Source organism: Solanum tuberosum, unplaced genomic scaffold (assembly GCF_000226075.1).
Source record: "Solanum tuberosum cultivar DM 1-3 516 R44 unplaced genomic scaffold, SolTub_3.0 scf00472, whole genome shotgun sequence".
Taxonomy (NCBI): Eukaryota; Viridiplantae; Streptophyta; class Magnoliopsida; order Solanales; family Solanaceae; genus Solanum; species Solanum tuberosum.
This window is the reverse complement of record NW_006239396.1, coordinates 287055-302778: the sequence shown is the minus strand read 5'-3', so window position 1 is coordinate 302778 and position 15724 is coordinate 287055. Positions and strand designations below refer to the sequence as shown.

General features: G+C 34.4%; 1 protein-coding gene across 2 annotated transcripts; it reads right to left on the bottom strand.

Moving 5' to 3' along the window:
• Nucleotides 1-382: 382 nt before the first annotated feature.
• On the bottom strand, nucleotides 383-12017 carry LOC102585230 (plant cysteine oxidase 4-like). Of its 2 annotated transcripts, none has more exons than XM_006364037.2 (6): nucleotides 11844-12017; nucleotides 7646-7974; nucleotides 2125-2270; nucleotides 1866-2013; nucleotides 824-1030; nucleotides 383-747 (listed from the first exon to the last, which is right to left on the bottom strand). In XM_006364037.2, the coding sequence occupies exons 2-6, from the start codon at nucleotides 7743-7745 to the stop codon at nucleotides 629-631; spliced, it is 720 nt and encodes a 239-aa protein (XP_006364099.1). In that variant the 5' UTR covers nucleotides 7746-7974; nucleotides 11844-12017; the 3' UTR covers nucleotides 383-628. The 2 variants fall into 2 exon arrangements, with proteins under 2 accessions (XP_006364099.1, XP_006364100.1); XM_006364038.2 differs by having other exon boundaries at nucleotides 7646-7971.
• Between the last annotated feature and the right edge of the window lie 3707 nt (nucleotides 12018-15724).

Genomic DNA, 15724 nt, shown 5'->3' with positions numbered 1-15724 from the left:
TTCACTTAGATTAAAATTAGTCAAACCCCAAAAGCAAACACGGTAAACAAACATATTCATTATAATCCCAAAATGTAGGGGCAACAGAGGTGATTTTCAGAAATAGCCTTTCTAGCTCCACAAAGATAGTAGGGGTAAAATTTACGTATATTCTACTACTTCCAGACACCATGGAAAACCAAAGAGAAGAAATTCTTGATAACTTTTAACCAAATATCCTGAAATTAATTGGTTCCAATTAGATCTCCTAGACCACACTCAAGCATCCTAATAAGTGCATTCATATGACAAGAGGGAATTGCTCGAATGATAAGCACCTCTCACCTCTGATCCTAAGATCGTGGATTCGAGTAAGCAAAGGAGCAAAAAATGGAGAGAGCACTAAAAAATGAAAAAAAAAAGTTACATATAGTGCGACTATAAAGTTTAAAAGCACTAATTTAAGGTGATATCTAAATTAATGTTATGGTATATAATATGTACATGAGAAAATGGCCTATTCTCTAGAAAACATCAGTCATTATTTCCATATTGTCTAGACATATAACAACTTCACCTCAATAACGCCCAAATCAACTAATCACCGCATTCAAAAAGTTGATCGATAGAACCAAAAATGAACCATCCCCTAAGGTTTGATGGTACGACCCTTGTATTGGCCTCGATGGATGACAAAGTCATCGGGAGGTTGAAACTCTTCCAACCAAGTCACATCTGTGAACATCTCCCCATCGACCTCGAGCTCACCTAAAGTATTTAAAGTAAGATTTGTAATACAGTTGAATGTTCATATCCATATAAAAGTTGGCACCAGAGTATTTACCTGGTAGATCCCCTCGAGGAGACCTTCGGAAATAAGTGCAATGACGTCCGTCATCAGAAGAGTAGGGTGGAGACAGGATATCAAAAATAGCACAAGGGGTTATAGCTTTGAAACAATGAATATTGCCTCCAGCCGTCGGATACAGAGTAGTTGTCCCACATGGAGCTGACATCTCACAATCTTTAAAAAGTTTAGCTGGTCTTGCACCTGAAAACATTTAACGGTAATGAACATAGTAAATGCCAGTTCAACCTTAGAATAAAAAATTTAGCAGTAAAATCATTTCACGACAAACATTGACCCCAATCAGAAAAAATTCCAGAAGAACACATCCTTCCAGCCAAATGATGCAAATTGCCAGCGTCTATCTGGTAATAAATCGTAATTACAAGGATCTAGTGTCGAGTATAAATTGAACATATTAGTACTTTCTTTCCATGCAGACAAGATATGAATGGTCACCATTTGTCCAGTTATCAATCTTCTATAAGCAATTTAGCTACATGCAGAACTACTGAAATACAGAATTCTGCAAAATATGTGAATTAACTGTTGTACATTGCTAGTCTACTGAACTTAACAGTGATCATTTATGATACATATTCTACATAAACTCTCAAATACAACATCTACTCAACTTACCAAGGTACCAACCTAGTTTCAGTCAGCAAGACCTATAGTTATCGAATTCTTAAAATAAAGCATCAGAAGGCCAAAACAAAACCAGGAAAAAAAAAAGAGGAAACAATTGCATGTTTGTTGAGTTTATCTTAATCACACTGAAATATAATAACAGAGGAAATGTCAATCAAATAACACCAAGTCCAAGTGAAGTAGATAGAGGAAATGTGTTCCTACTAATAAAATTCCATAGGAAAAACCAAGCACTGATGTCGTCTCAAATTAATTGGACATCAAAACATGGCATGAGACAACCCATGTCCTGCAATTAAATGAAGTTTCAAGAAGGAGCATGTTTAAATGTCTATTGAGAAGGTACTAGACATCTTTTATAGAAACATCCATTTCAAATAGTACACACCTTCGGGTGGAACTGAAGGACCCGGACTATCGATCCAATCATAAGCTTTCACATGTAAGGAACCATATATAAGCTTGCTTAAAACGGTCATCCCAGGGTGGTTATGTAAAGGAATGATTGAAGAAGGTGGCATGCAGAATATTCCCATCTGTAAGAACATTCAACAGGCTAACGGATCTCAATTATGCAATTTTCATACATCTCCGCATCATTACTCTTGATGGAAAAAATATAAAGCTGACAGTTCTGCAACACTTACAGTGAAGCTCTCACATTCATGCAAGTGTAGGTATTTGATTGGCAGGATTGGTCGTAAACCCCCATTACGCTCATGCATGGTACCTTTCCAAGTCCTGACAAGTTGTGCCTCCTGCTCAAGACCTACATCAGAAGGCTTGATTTTGTCTGAAACAAAATGAATAGCCGACACACCAATTGCATGAGAATTTCAAGATTAGAACAATATAAATCTGGGGTATCAGGCAAAGGATTCAACAAATAATCGACACTTTCACTTCATGGTCCCAATACATAGTAGTTATATACATGAGAATTTAGAAACTAAGGAAAAGGGTCCCAAAAAATTATTTAAATCATTGAATTATGTGATTTTATGCAGTATCTAACAAAAGAATGACAAACATGAAAATGTTTCGGACTTTCAGGAAGGAACAGACTCTTCACAAAAAAGGCTACAAGTTAAAATCAATCCCTGTTTCAAAAATGAGAGACTGAACAATTCCAACAACTTGAATAAAACCTGCATCAAACCAAATTGACTTGGCTCAGTCGGCTCAGGTTGCAGATGGGAGAAGGAGATCATCTGGTTCCCAAATTTGTCACCCTTACAGAAAAGGCAAGGTTTTATACAGAATCATGGACCCTAATCTCTTCATTTCCTAACAATGCACCGACGCCCCTATTTTCTCTACATATAACTAATAGATCCAGCAAAACTCCTTGTTCCTTCAATCACCCTCCAAGTAGCACAACAGCTTCACATGGAGAACTCAGATTCCAGTTCTTTCCATAGACTTTTCTTCCTCATTCAGTCCACAAAGCCGCTCCCTGTTACTTTCCACTTCACCCCTGTAATGAACAAGGTAAATCCTTAATACCTATCGTTGGATTAAATAGTACCAGCCTCCCCCTTTTCATCTCTACATCTTAGCATCAATCTAAACCCCTACCCGCCCCCGAACCCTTCATGATAATTAAGAGTGGAATACATTTAGAGACTAATTTCAATTTTAAAATTGTTTGTTTTCCTTCTTTTTTTTAACAACCAAGAAATCTTAGAGGGTCAGCGGTGCACTGTTCGTGGATAATGGCCCAACCTATCTACCCTTCTCCACTTAAATACCAAGTTTTTGTTTGTGATAGGGTTCAAGGTTCAAAGATCAAATTGGTGAAGTGTGCCTAACCACTCATCACAAGTTGCACTCTTACCACTATACCAAATCCTGGTGGCACTTATAGTTTTCCTTTTTTTGCACAAAGGAGAAATGAAATAGGGCAACTGGACTCCATGAAATGAATCTTAATTTGATCTATCAGGAGTGAAAGCTCTAGATACTTTGGTTTCTGCTGCAAGTATTTGGTTCTTCATTTGTGCTTCAGTTGCTAAAAAATTCTACGTTGATTTTCCCATCTCATGTGTGCTATAACATCCCATTCGTTCTTTGCAGTAAGTGGCTGTTGTCGTAGCAGAAAACTGAATGGGATGTTTCCACCTTTACATTGTAGCTAGGATATCAAATAACCAATCTGATAAATACTTGTAAATAAATAAAAACTATATGAACCAATTATAGGATCTGGACATTCATCATCAGGAGTTTCTTAAGAGTATTGTAATCACCCAGACGCTTCATTAGCCTCAATGCACTTGTGTAAAAAGAGTTGGAACAAAGTTGTGAATGTTCTGCACAGATTCTTCATTACAACATACCCAATGTAATCACACAAGTGGGGTCTGAGGAGGGTGCGGTCTATGTAGTCCTTATCTACCTTTGTGGGGTAGAGAGAGGTTGTTTCCATTAGATCCTCGGCTTAAGAAGCACAGACCTTCATTCTCAATACGAAAAACTTGCTAAAAAGAGTTGCTTAAAAAAACTTGCTAAAACTTGATATTATAAACATACCACAACTGATAGACATATGGGATTCCCTATAGGCTTAAACTGATTATGTACCATCTTACCCAACTCTGCCACTCTGATCCTGGAACAGACCTATCCTCTCAAACAATAGTTTGGAGTCTGTCTAATGTTTCAATCATATTCATGATGCATCAGCTCATTAATTTCCTTGAGAATCTCGGCTCCATTTTCCCACCTTCCCAACAAACCTCACCTAATTTTGGTGAACTAGAGTTCAGTTTCTTAAATAATTGTATTCAAGTTGCTTTTTGCCTTTCCTTGCACTAAAATTAAATTAGAAAGTCATTCCTGCACTCAGAGATCTTATAACTCCAACAGAAGAACTATATTAAGGTTGTTTTCTAACCACCTAGCCCACAAAATGTGATGAGACTTGGAGATGCACTAGCAATCCATATAAAACCCTACAGCAAGCATTTACGCCTATTGTTACTCAATACACTTTTTAATTTCTTAGGAAGGTAAAATGGTTCCAAAATATTTGATAAGAAAGCTTCACACTAGTCATACCGATAGCAAATTAGCAATTAGATAGTAGTTTCTCAGATAAAGGATCATGTAGCTTTCATTTCAATGATTTTTAATATAACCATCTTTACCTTGACGCTTTCATCTAGACTAGCCTCCTCTCTGCCTATATAGGCCAAACCTCTTTGCCAATCCCACATAGACACTTCCACATCTCCACAACAAAACCCCAAATTTGACTTCTATTCTATTTAAATCTCGATCGGCAACACCTATATTTATTTTCTTAGCTAGTGTGAAGATATCTAGAAACATCGCGTATATTTTCTTCCTGCAGTGTTGGCAAACTTGAACACTGAGACTTTGCTGATTTTCTTCTTCTTTTTGTTAGGGTAGTGGGGAGCAGGGGATTTTTAAAACGATGGCATATGTTGAGTTATTCAGTTCGTCTTATCTGAATTTGTTCCTTGCAACATTCCATATTTCAATGTTACTGAGTTACTGCCTAAATGTACCTACAATCTGCAAGCTGCTACCATTTAACTAGTTTAGTTTGCTGGAAATTATCACTTGACTTCAACTTATACTCCATGAGGAACACAACAGCTTGGAGGCCAGTTTGTAAGGAGGTACAGAAACTACGAAGAGGGTTTCTTCCAGCCATGAGTTCTGTCTGGTTAGTTTCGAGAGAATAATTGGCTGAAATTGTAACGAATATCCTTTTCAATGGAACTTACATCAACAGCTTGCTGTCATTCATTGTATCACAATGGACATGGAGTTCTGCATCAGGGTGAGTGGTGCTAGTGGCTGCCTACAGCATAGCTCAATTCAGTCATGAAGTTAAAGTAAGTTACAAGAAGGGGAAAGAAAAAGAATGCAAGCCTTGGAAAACATCAGGAATATAAATTTGCTTGATTTGAGGTGCGCCAAATCTCCAAGGAGACTTTAGTTTTGGTATTCCTTAAATATCCTAATTTAGTGTCTTTCACATCAAATAATTTTTATACAGATTGAAGTCGTTTATGGAATCTCCAGATTTAGGGTACTATTGTATTTTTTCAACATCTTTTGTGCAGAATTTCTTTTGGACAAGGTAAATAAATTTATAAATGATGGGAAAATTTGTATACAAGTTGTATACCAAAAGAGAGAACCTACAATTAAATATGGTTCCCTACAAAAGAACAGCAATCCTCTATAATCGTAGAAGCTCTCTCCAAAGAACCCATATGATGGCTAACGGATCAAAATCTCAAGATCTTTGTCTTCTCTTCCTTCTCCTGAATGCCCAATTATGCAATGCCTCCTTCACTGTGCATGGCATCACCCATAATATCCCAAACCAATTAAAACCAACACCCATACCCATGTAGCCACATAGCAATGCAACAAAAGATGATCTACATCTTCTCTGAAGAATCTAAACATGTAGCAGTAGCACCAACTAACATAGGTTATCTTCCTCTTCCTCAAGGCTTCTACTCCAAGATCACTCCCCTAGTTGCCAAATGCCAACCACATAAAGAAGCACACCTTCGTAGGTGCCCAGGGGATCCAAATAGAATGATGATATGGAAAATCTTATTCCTCTTCACTAGCAAGCTCTGATAATGTGATTTGACAGTAAGCAAACCATCCCTACTCCCATGCCATCTCCACAAGTCAACAATGTTACAAGAAACACTGTGCCTATATATAAGAATTCAATCCGGCATTGGAATTCCTCCATTTCCCAATCCCAAAGGTTCCTTCTAAATCTCAAATCTCGGTGACCTTTCCCCACATGTGGCCCACATAATTGTACTGTCATCTCCTTCTCGCACGATATACTATCTAAGTTGGGGAAAACAGACTTCAACTCACTCTCCCCACACGACTTATGCCCCCCAAAACTAAATTGATATCCATTCCCCACCTTGAATCCAAAAATCTAAACCAAATATCCAAAAAGTTTGATGTCGGGTTGGGCCAAACTATGCCCACCCCCAGAGAGCTCAAGTACAAAAACTAATCTGAACACTCATTTCAAAGATAATGTTAGTTTGCTCGACAAGAAAAATATAGATAACCCATTAATAACACAGATAATGCAACATGTCTGGCTCATTTGCTACACATGCAAGGCTGCACCCATCTTCAGTTTGCATGGTAATAACTAGCATAATCTTTTCATTTACTTAAAAGGAATGAATTTAATGTTCTCCAACAGATTTTGTTAGAGGGAACTATGTTTACCAGCGTATTTATGCCCAGAGCACAGCCAGACAGTGATTTGTCCTTTTAGCTGATAATACATTTCACCATTTACCCCGGGATGCATGCAATAGTTAAGACATCAAACTTTTAATATAATACCACCAACAAAGACATAATTTATCAACTTGCGGAAAACTGACTGAAAATTATAGTGTCCAGTCTCTTCTCTTTATAATCGGAATCAATCTCTATACCTTCCAAGGCAAGGGTAAGGTCTGCGTACAAACTAACCTCCTTAGACCCCACTTGTGTAACTACACTAAGTATGTTGTTGTTGTCTCTTCTTAATATAAATAAATTCATAGTGCCTGATCTCAAAAATGGTGTAAGAAATAGTCAAGTAAAATGTTTCCAAAAAAAGAAGGATGCTAAATCTACTTAATGCAAAAGAGATTTTACTTGAATATAAAAATGATAGGCATAATTCTACTCCAACTACTAAGCAAAAGATACGGAACAAGCATGATCCAAAAAAAATGTTCATCTTTTCTACTGTGTTGTCCTGATGTCAACGTAGTACATTTCCGTATGAAAAGTTGTACTACAACCCCCCCCAAAAAAAACAGCCTTCACCAACATGTAGAAATAAGTAAAGGGCAACCCGGTGAATAACGCACCCCACGTTCTCGCAAGGTACGGGGAAGGGCCACACCCCAAGGGGTGTGATATAGACTGTGTACCCTAATGTTGCTTCCATGGCTCGACCCGTGTCCTATAAGTCACACGGAGACAACTTTGCCGTTGTTCCAAGGCTCTCCTTCTAGATATAAATAGAGAAACTAGAACAAAAACCAAATGAATCAACTAAATCACGTGGTTGATTGAAACCTATACACGTGTCCAACAATTAAGTACGATTTAAAAAGAGATTGAATTTTTTATGACACCAACCTAAGAGGGAACGGACTTTCTCAAGAGCATCTTCTGATATGGGTCCATTAGTAGAAAGTGATGCTTTACAGGCGTTGTAAAGCTTTTGTACAGCTGGCATGTTTATCAAACCGACCACCTTTACCCTGACCGCCTATGCAAACAAACTTGTGTTGTAGTTAACAGCTCGAAGTTAACTCAAGAAATCCTGTCTGAAGGGTCCTCTATTTCTCAGAAGACCCTTCAAGTACAAATCAGGCACAGGCTGGACTTTTAACACAAACAAAAGTGATGATCGTATATCCACGTGGTGCTTAATGGATCCAGCTTTCTATTATCATTGCCACCTACTGAACAGACAAAAACCGACCGTTAAACTCCGCGTTGCAGAAAACAACATAAATTTAGCACTGTAATCCAAATTCAACTATTCGAGGAGAAACTATTTAATACTAAACTAAATTCCCAAAATAGAGCTTGAAGCCCTATTAATAGCAAATACTTTTGACACCACCGTTACCAAAAAAAGCTACAGTATCAATCTATACCCAATATTCCATTTCCATGAAAAGCAAGTCCATGAAAAATTGTTTTTTTTTCTAACAATCCATTTTTCACTAGTAATCCATATTTATAAATGGATTAAAATTATAAACACTAACATTGTTAAAATTATTTTGTGTTGGTAAGAGGTAGCAAGTTCACAAAGGAATAGTTGAGGTGTGGGGGTCAAAAAAAGTTCAAACTAGCTACACTATCAATATATGTTATCCTATAGCAGGTCACTTACCTTAATTTTCAACTTACTAATTACTATAGACACTTACCAATTACCAATAATTAGCTTTAAATAACCTATTCCTTTACACCACCATAAATAAACCCTTAGCAAATCACCAAAACAGCTGAAAACTCAAAAAAGAACAAAAAGAAACTCAAGGTTTGGGAATTAAGAAATATTAGGAGGAATATCCCAAGCAGATCAATGCCTCAATTGATGCAAAAAGACTCAATGGAGGAAAAACAATACTGTCATTCAGTAACAAACGAATCGAAGAAAAACAAAAACAAAAAGAGCATATTTTTATTCAGTTTCAAGTTTCTAAAAACTGCAAAAACACACGAATTTCAGAAGATTAATTTTGGACTATAATTTAATATGGCTGTTAACCTACCACAAAAACACATATATGTGGAGTTCATACGCACACAGAACTCATGAGATAACAGGAAAAGAACACAAATTCAACCTTCCACAAATCAACTACACCTCGTTTCATAAGATTGATCCAAGATTATCATTAATATGGCTGTTAACCTACCACAAAAACACATCTGCAGAGTCCATATGCACACCAAATCATACATAATTATAGCATGAAAAAATCACCGATAAATAGGAAAAACACATGAAATTAACCTTTCACACAATCAACTACGCCTCATTTCATAAGAGATTGATCTACCTCAAAAAAACACATATCTGCGGAGTTCATACGCACACAAAAAGCATACATAATTATAGCATGGAAAGAAGAAAGAAAAAAAAAGCTCCGGCGAAGATTGCGAAGGGAACAAAAATGGAGAAAATCATACCTTTGGCGATAAAACACGGAGAGGTCGTCTGGAGGAAAGAGGAGAGAGAGAGAGAGAGAGAGAAGGATTCGTTTGAGTGAAGATTGTTTTATCTGGGCCTTTTGGGGGTTTTATACGGAGATTTGGCTTTTTTTCACTTGCCCACTTTGACCACCTGGAATGGTTGAGGTGTGGGCAGCCCAGACACCACCATTAAATAAAAAAAGTTAAAACTAGCTACACTATCAATATAGTTTGTCCTATAGCAGGTCACTTACCTTATTTTTCAACTTACTAATTACTATAGACACTTACCATACCACTAATTAACCTTAAGTAACCTATCCCTTTATACCGCCATAAATAAACCCTTAGCAAATTACCAAAACAACCGAAAACTCAAAAAAGAACAAAAAGAAACTCAAGACACTTTGGGAATTAAGAAATATATGAGGAATATCCCAAGCAGATCCATGTCTCCATTGATGCAAAAAAACTCAATGGAAGAAAATCAATACTGTCATTCAGTAACCAATTAATCGAAAAGAAAAACAAAACAAAAAGAACATATTTTTATTCAGTTTCAAGTTACTAAGAACTGCAAAAACACATGAATTTAACCTTACACGCAATCAACTGCACCTCATTTCAGAAGATTGATCTTAGACTACAATAAACAAGTCCATTAACCTACCACAAAAAACACATATGCGGAGTTCATACACACACATAAAACACGAAATAACAGGAAAAACACATGAATTCAACCTTCCACACAATCAACTACACCTCATTTCAGAAGATTAATCTAAGACTATAATTAATATGGCTGTTAACCTACCACAAAAACACATATCTGCAGAATTCATAAGCAAACAAACGCATACATAATTATAGCATGAAATAAACAGGAAAACACATGAATTTAACCTCCACACGATCAACTACGCCTCATTTCAGAGTTAATATCTTAAAAGGTCTGAGAAATTATCTAACAAAGTCATTTAACTTTGTTTTATATCAATAAAATCACTCAACTTGGGTTTTATCTTCAAAAATCACTCAACTACATTTATCATTACAATAAATTTAACATGGCAAAATAAAATATTTTTTATGTATATAATTATGAACCCCATAAATAAATAAAATTATGAAATCTATTTATCATCATACTTGATCCACCCACAAACTGAGTTCATCTAAAGACTAAATACAGCAGCTTCCTCTATATCATCTACTAGCTAATTGGGGATTGAGGTTTAGTAATGACTACAGCTAAATCTATGGCTTTGATTGAACTATAAATATAATATGTGGTATTGAGGTTTCAAATTGTGAGGATTGAGGTTCTAATTTTACTTGCAGTTATGGTATTTCAGCTAGAGTTCTGTGATTTAATTAACATTCATACGGCACCAGTTTGAAATGCGGCAAAAAATTTCTATCCCAGAAACACAATGGCCTCAAGAAATTCGTGAACTGTGTTCCTTGAATCATAACAGAGAAAGTTGTTCTGTTGACTACTTGTAACACAATCACATACATATTTAGTTTTAAGATGAACCCAATTTGTGGGTGGGTTGGGTATAATAATAAATAGATTTTATAATTTTATTTATTCATGGGGTTCATAATTATATACATAAAAATATATATTATTTTGTCATGTTAAATTTATTTTAATGATAAATGCAGTTGAGTGGTTTTTGAAGATAAAATCTTTAAGTTGACTGATTCTATTGATATAAAACAAAGTTCAATGACTTTGTTACATGATTTCTCATAATTCAGTGACGTTTTAAGAAAGAGAAAAGTATTGAAAACATCCCTAAATTCGGCACGAATTATTAATTTCATCCTCGAACTAATGACAACCTTAAAAACACTCATTTACTTGATTAACTGAACTTAAATACACCCTCAATCTTGCAATATGAGTGGAATACACTCCTAAATTCTCACCAAGTTTAGGGGTGTTCTCAACACTTCTCTTGGCTTTTCATTAAGAGCTCCATACTCTTACAAGAGTTTGAGACCACTTGCTATATCATGTGGTAGATCAGAGGTATATTGAAGGTATATCTAAGTTTATTAGTAAAGTAGAGGAATGCTTTTAAGGCTGTCAGTAGTTCGGAAATGAAACTAATAATTTACACAAGTTCAGAAATGCTTTCGGTACTTCTCTCTTTAAAATATTAACTCCTCATTTCATAAGATTGATTTACCACCAAAAACACATATCTGCTGAGTTCATACGCACACAAAATCATACATAATTACATCATTAAAACTTCACCAATAAACAGAAAAAAACACATGAATTTAACCTTTCACACAATCAACTACGCCTCATTTCATAAGATTGATCTACCACTAAGACACATATCTGCTGAGTTCATACGCACACAAAATCATACATAATTATATCATTAAAACTTCACCAATAAACAGAAAAAAACACATGAATTTAACCTTTCACACAATCAACTACACCTCATTTCATAAGATTGATCTACCACAAAAAAGACATATCTGCTGAGTTCATACGCACAACAAAAAGCATACTTAATTATAGCATGTAAAAACAAAAACGAAGTTCCGGCGAGGATTGCGAAGTGAACAAAAGCAGAAAAATTCATACCTTCGGCGATGAAATACAGAGAGATCGCCCGGACGAAAGAGGAGAGAGAGAGAGAAGGATTTCGTTCGAGTGAACGATTATTTTATCTGCGCCTTTTGGGGGTGTAATTTGGAGATTTGGCTTTTTTTCGCTTACCCTGTTTGACCACCTGGAAATTATTGCCCTAAGTTTCTGCTCACAATTCACATGAAATACCAAATGGGAGAAAATGTCTATATTTTGCAAATGATTTATTCATATTTTCCGTTAATAGTTTGATTCAAATCAATTATTGTCTTTTAAATTAAATTATTGTAATTTGAAAATAATTTTATGTATACTATGTAGATTTTACTTTTTTACTTGTAAATGTGGAGACTTATTTCTTATAGTTTCTGATAGACCTTTGATTTAAATGAAGAAAAGAAGAGCAATTTTCAGGGTTGGATAGTTTTAAATATAAAAACTACGCAAGTGAAAATACGATGACAAATAATAAGAAAAGCATTATATACTATATTGAAAGAAAGAAACAATAACAATAACTAACTATCATAATTTTTTAGTTGGTCGATGAAAAATAATTAAAGGTTGATTGGCATTAAAAATTGTTACGGAATTTAAAATGAACGTGTTGTGGTTATTGATGAAAGATAAATAAAAAATTAATGTGTTTTCTCTTTTTTTATTTCTACCTTTTGTCGTTAAACCATCTCGATTATGAAAAAGGCGGTGGACAGCTAACTTATACTTATCTGGCAAGTTTAAGCGGTTGTGAAGATGATTTATCGATCGGTAACCGACTCTTATTTTATAGGATGCTTTCGGTGATGAGATAATATTTAGGTGTAAAGTTACATTGTACTGTTAGAAACAATTCTCATTCTATAACAATAAAGAAAAAAGTCGACAAATTTCTATAAGTGTAGTCAATCTCGCTATATATATTTAGTTGTCACTCTTAATCGATCCACATGTACCCTTGAACTCTGCGAAATGGTTCATTTGCATTCATTCATTTGCTTGAGTATGAATAACTCCCTTCGATATTTTAAGTCGCATTCATGTTGTTTGAACTTTACGGAAAATAATTAGTGTTTTGAAAAGAGTCTGAATAATAAGATTCCCCCATAGATCTGATCAAATTAGATGCTTTCAGATCCATGAATGTGTGAATCTCAAATTCATGGAGAGATATATTGAAGATGTAGCCATGGAGAAGCAAAAACCTTAATTTCTTTATTAAAGCTAGTCATTCTTTTGAATTTGTGTTGTAGATAAGAGATAATGTAATACAATTTCATATTTTGTTAACTTGTGAATTATTTTTGGACTTTAAGTCTAAACTAGCAACAAGAACTATGACGTCACAATTTCAATTAAGTTGAGATTAGCTATATAAATCTTCATTGACCATATTGCTCCATTTAAGACATCACTCTTGATTAATATATAACTGATCTTGGAACTTCAGTTAAGTTTATGGATCACTTGTGATTTGTGGCATAGAGGGATAAAATTTGTGAATGTGATTTATTTATTTGAAAAAAAGAAGTACAATGTTTAGGTTCTTTTTAGCAAAATATGATAGAAGTTTTTAATAGATGCATAAAAAATTAAACAGTTCTCCCTTTTGTTTTCTCAAGTCTTTTATGCTGCCCAAGCCTCAGATCCTATGTGGCTTCTCTTAGCAGTGAAGTGTGAACCAACAACAACCTTAGCAACAACAACAACTTGGACCCCAATAACTCATCTTTTATATAAGGGATAAAGGTCTGAAAAATATCCTAACTTTGGTCAGATTTGCTGTTGCGATACTAAACTTCATGAGGACCTATTACCTCCCTAAACTATTTAATATCGTATTTTAAACATATATATTTGTCCACGTGGACATAAAAAATAATACAAAATTATAAATAGTAATGTGTCCACGTGGGCACATATATACCTTTAAAATACACTATTAAATAGTTCAGGGGTAAAAAATACGGTATTAAATAGTTTAGGGAGGTAAAAGGTCCTTATGAAAGTTTAGTATCGCAACAGCAAATCTGACCAAAGTTGGAGTATTTTTCAGACATTTATCCATTTATATAAGGTACAAGTTTAATTTAGCTACTAATAAATGCACATACAATTTTATATTCACTACAATTATATATTGTGTACTATGTTGCCAGTTACGAATCATTAAGATATACAAATTTAATTATTGTGAACCTTATCACTAAAGTGTTAAACTTGAATGGGTGGTCTAATATGTTTAGCACTTTTTGTAGTTAAAAAATAGAAACTGTAGAAACAAGAGGATGAGGAGGAGTTCTTTAAGAACAATTTTTAGAAACAATGCTATTAAGTTCAAGTATTTTTCAAATTGTAGTATATGAAATATAATAAACAATGAAAAATTATGCCTTCATAAAGTTGAATAGAGTTCATATATTTGTGACACAGAAGAATTCCAAAAAAAAGGGCAAAAAAAACTCCATTAAGAAAGAAAACAGAGTTTTGATAATTGGTGAAGAGACGAACAAAATGTTATAAAGGCTGCATCGTGAACTGAAAGTTCTTTTAGATCTGTTATAAGAAATTTAGTCTATTATACAACCCATGCTCGTTGATGCTACGTGATATAACAGTCCCTCCTTGTTGTACCAATAGGTTCGAGGAGCAGGCCTGAAGTCGAATTAATTTTAGGCGGAACAACTCTTCTTACACCTAACGATATGTTTGAACTACTGTTGGGTGATTATTGTTGTGTTTAAAACTTTCTTGGTTTGTTATGTAAATTTAAGGTGAAAAGTTACTGTCTAAATGTAACCATAGTATTGCAAGTAGAGCTGTCAAAATGGGCTTGACCCGCTAGGCTGGTCCAATCCAACCCTTAAATTAAGTGAAGTTGGACCTAATTTTTTGGGCCCATTTAGGAACGAAGCTCTTTAGCCCAACCTCATTTGATCCGCTAGCTTCGTAGGCTCAACCCGCAAGCCTCAGAGGCCAGCCCATGGGATATGAATATTTAAAAATATTCTTTATATATATTTTTAGTAGTATTTTATTTGTAATGTTTTTATCAATAAATATTTTTAAAAATAAAAAATCAAGTCTTTTAAACTAGCTAGTTTTTTGTGGGAGGAATGGTGGAATGATCAACATTTTTCCGCTAAATATTACGTCAACCATTGTGTATTTTTGTATCATTGTATGTATTCACCGAAGTGTATGATTCATAAATGTATTCTTCTAAGTACTCACTGAAGTGTATGATTCATAAATGAAAATTTGTATGTATTGATGTCGTGTTCATAAACGTCAACGTTCGATACTCTTAGATACTCTTTCTAAGAGAGTAATATTGTTCATTTTTTAGTTGAAGCGCCAACTCGTCCCAACCCGTTGCTCGATTAGGGCTGAGTTGAGCTGCTATTTTATAGGGCCTTTAATTAAAGTGTAAATTTCATATATGACATATATTATAGTACTATTTTCAAGCTATAGCAGTAGATTTAGACTTTCAAGCTATAACATTAAATATTTCAGGTTATAACAAGTTAAAAAAAAAAAATGTTTTTATTAATTGAAAAATACTTAAAAAATAAATAAAAAGACAAACGAAAATTTAAAAAAAAATGGAATTAGAAATAATAAAGTAAAAAACTGAAATTGTGGGCTGTAATTTAATTTGAAATTATTGTAATTAATTAATGATTAGCATGAAATAAGGGATCCAAACTAATTAAGAATAGTCAGTTTCCTTAATTCACTCTAACTTGTTAAGATTAATTCAAAAATCTGATTTTAAAAATCAATTTCCATTTATTTAATAAATGATTAATCTATTTATGGTTTTTTATTATTAATTAATAATATGTAATTAATAAGGAAAAAATGAAAAAAAA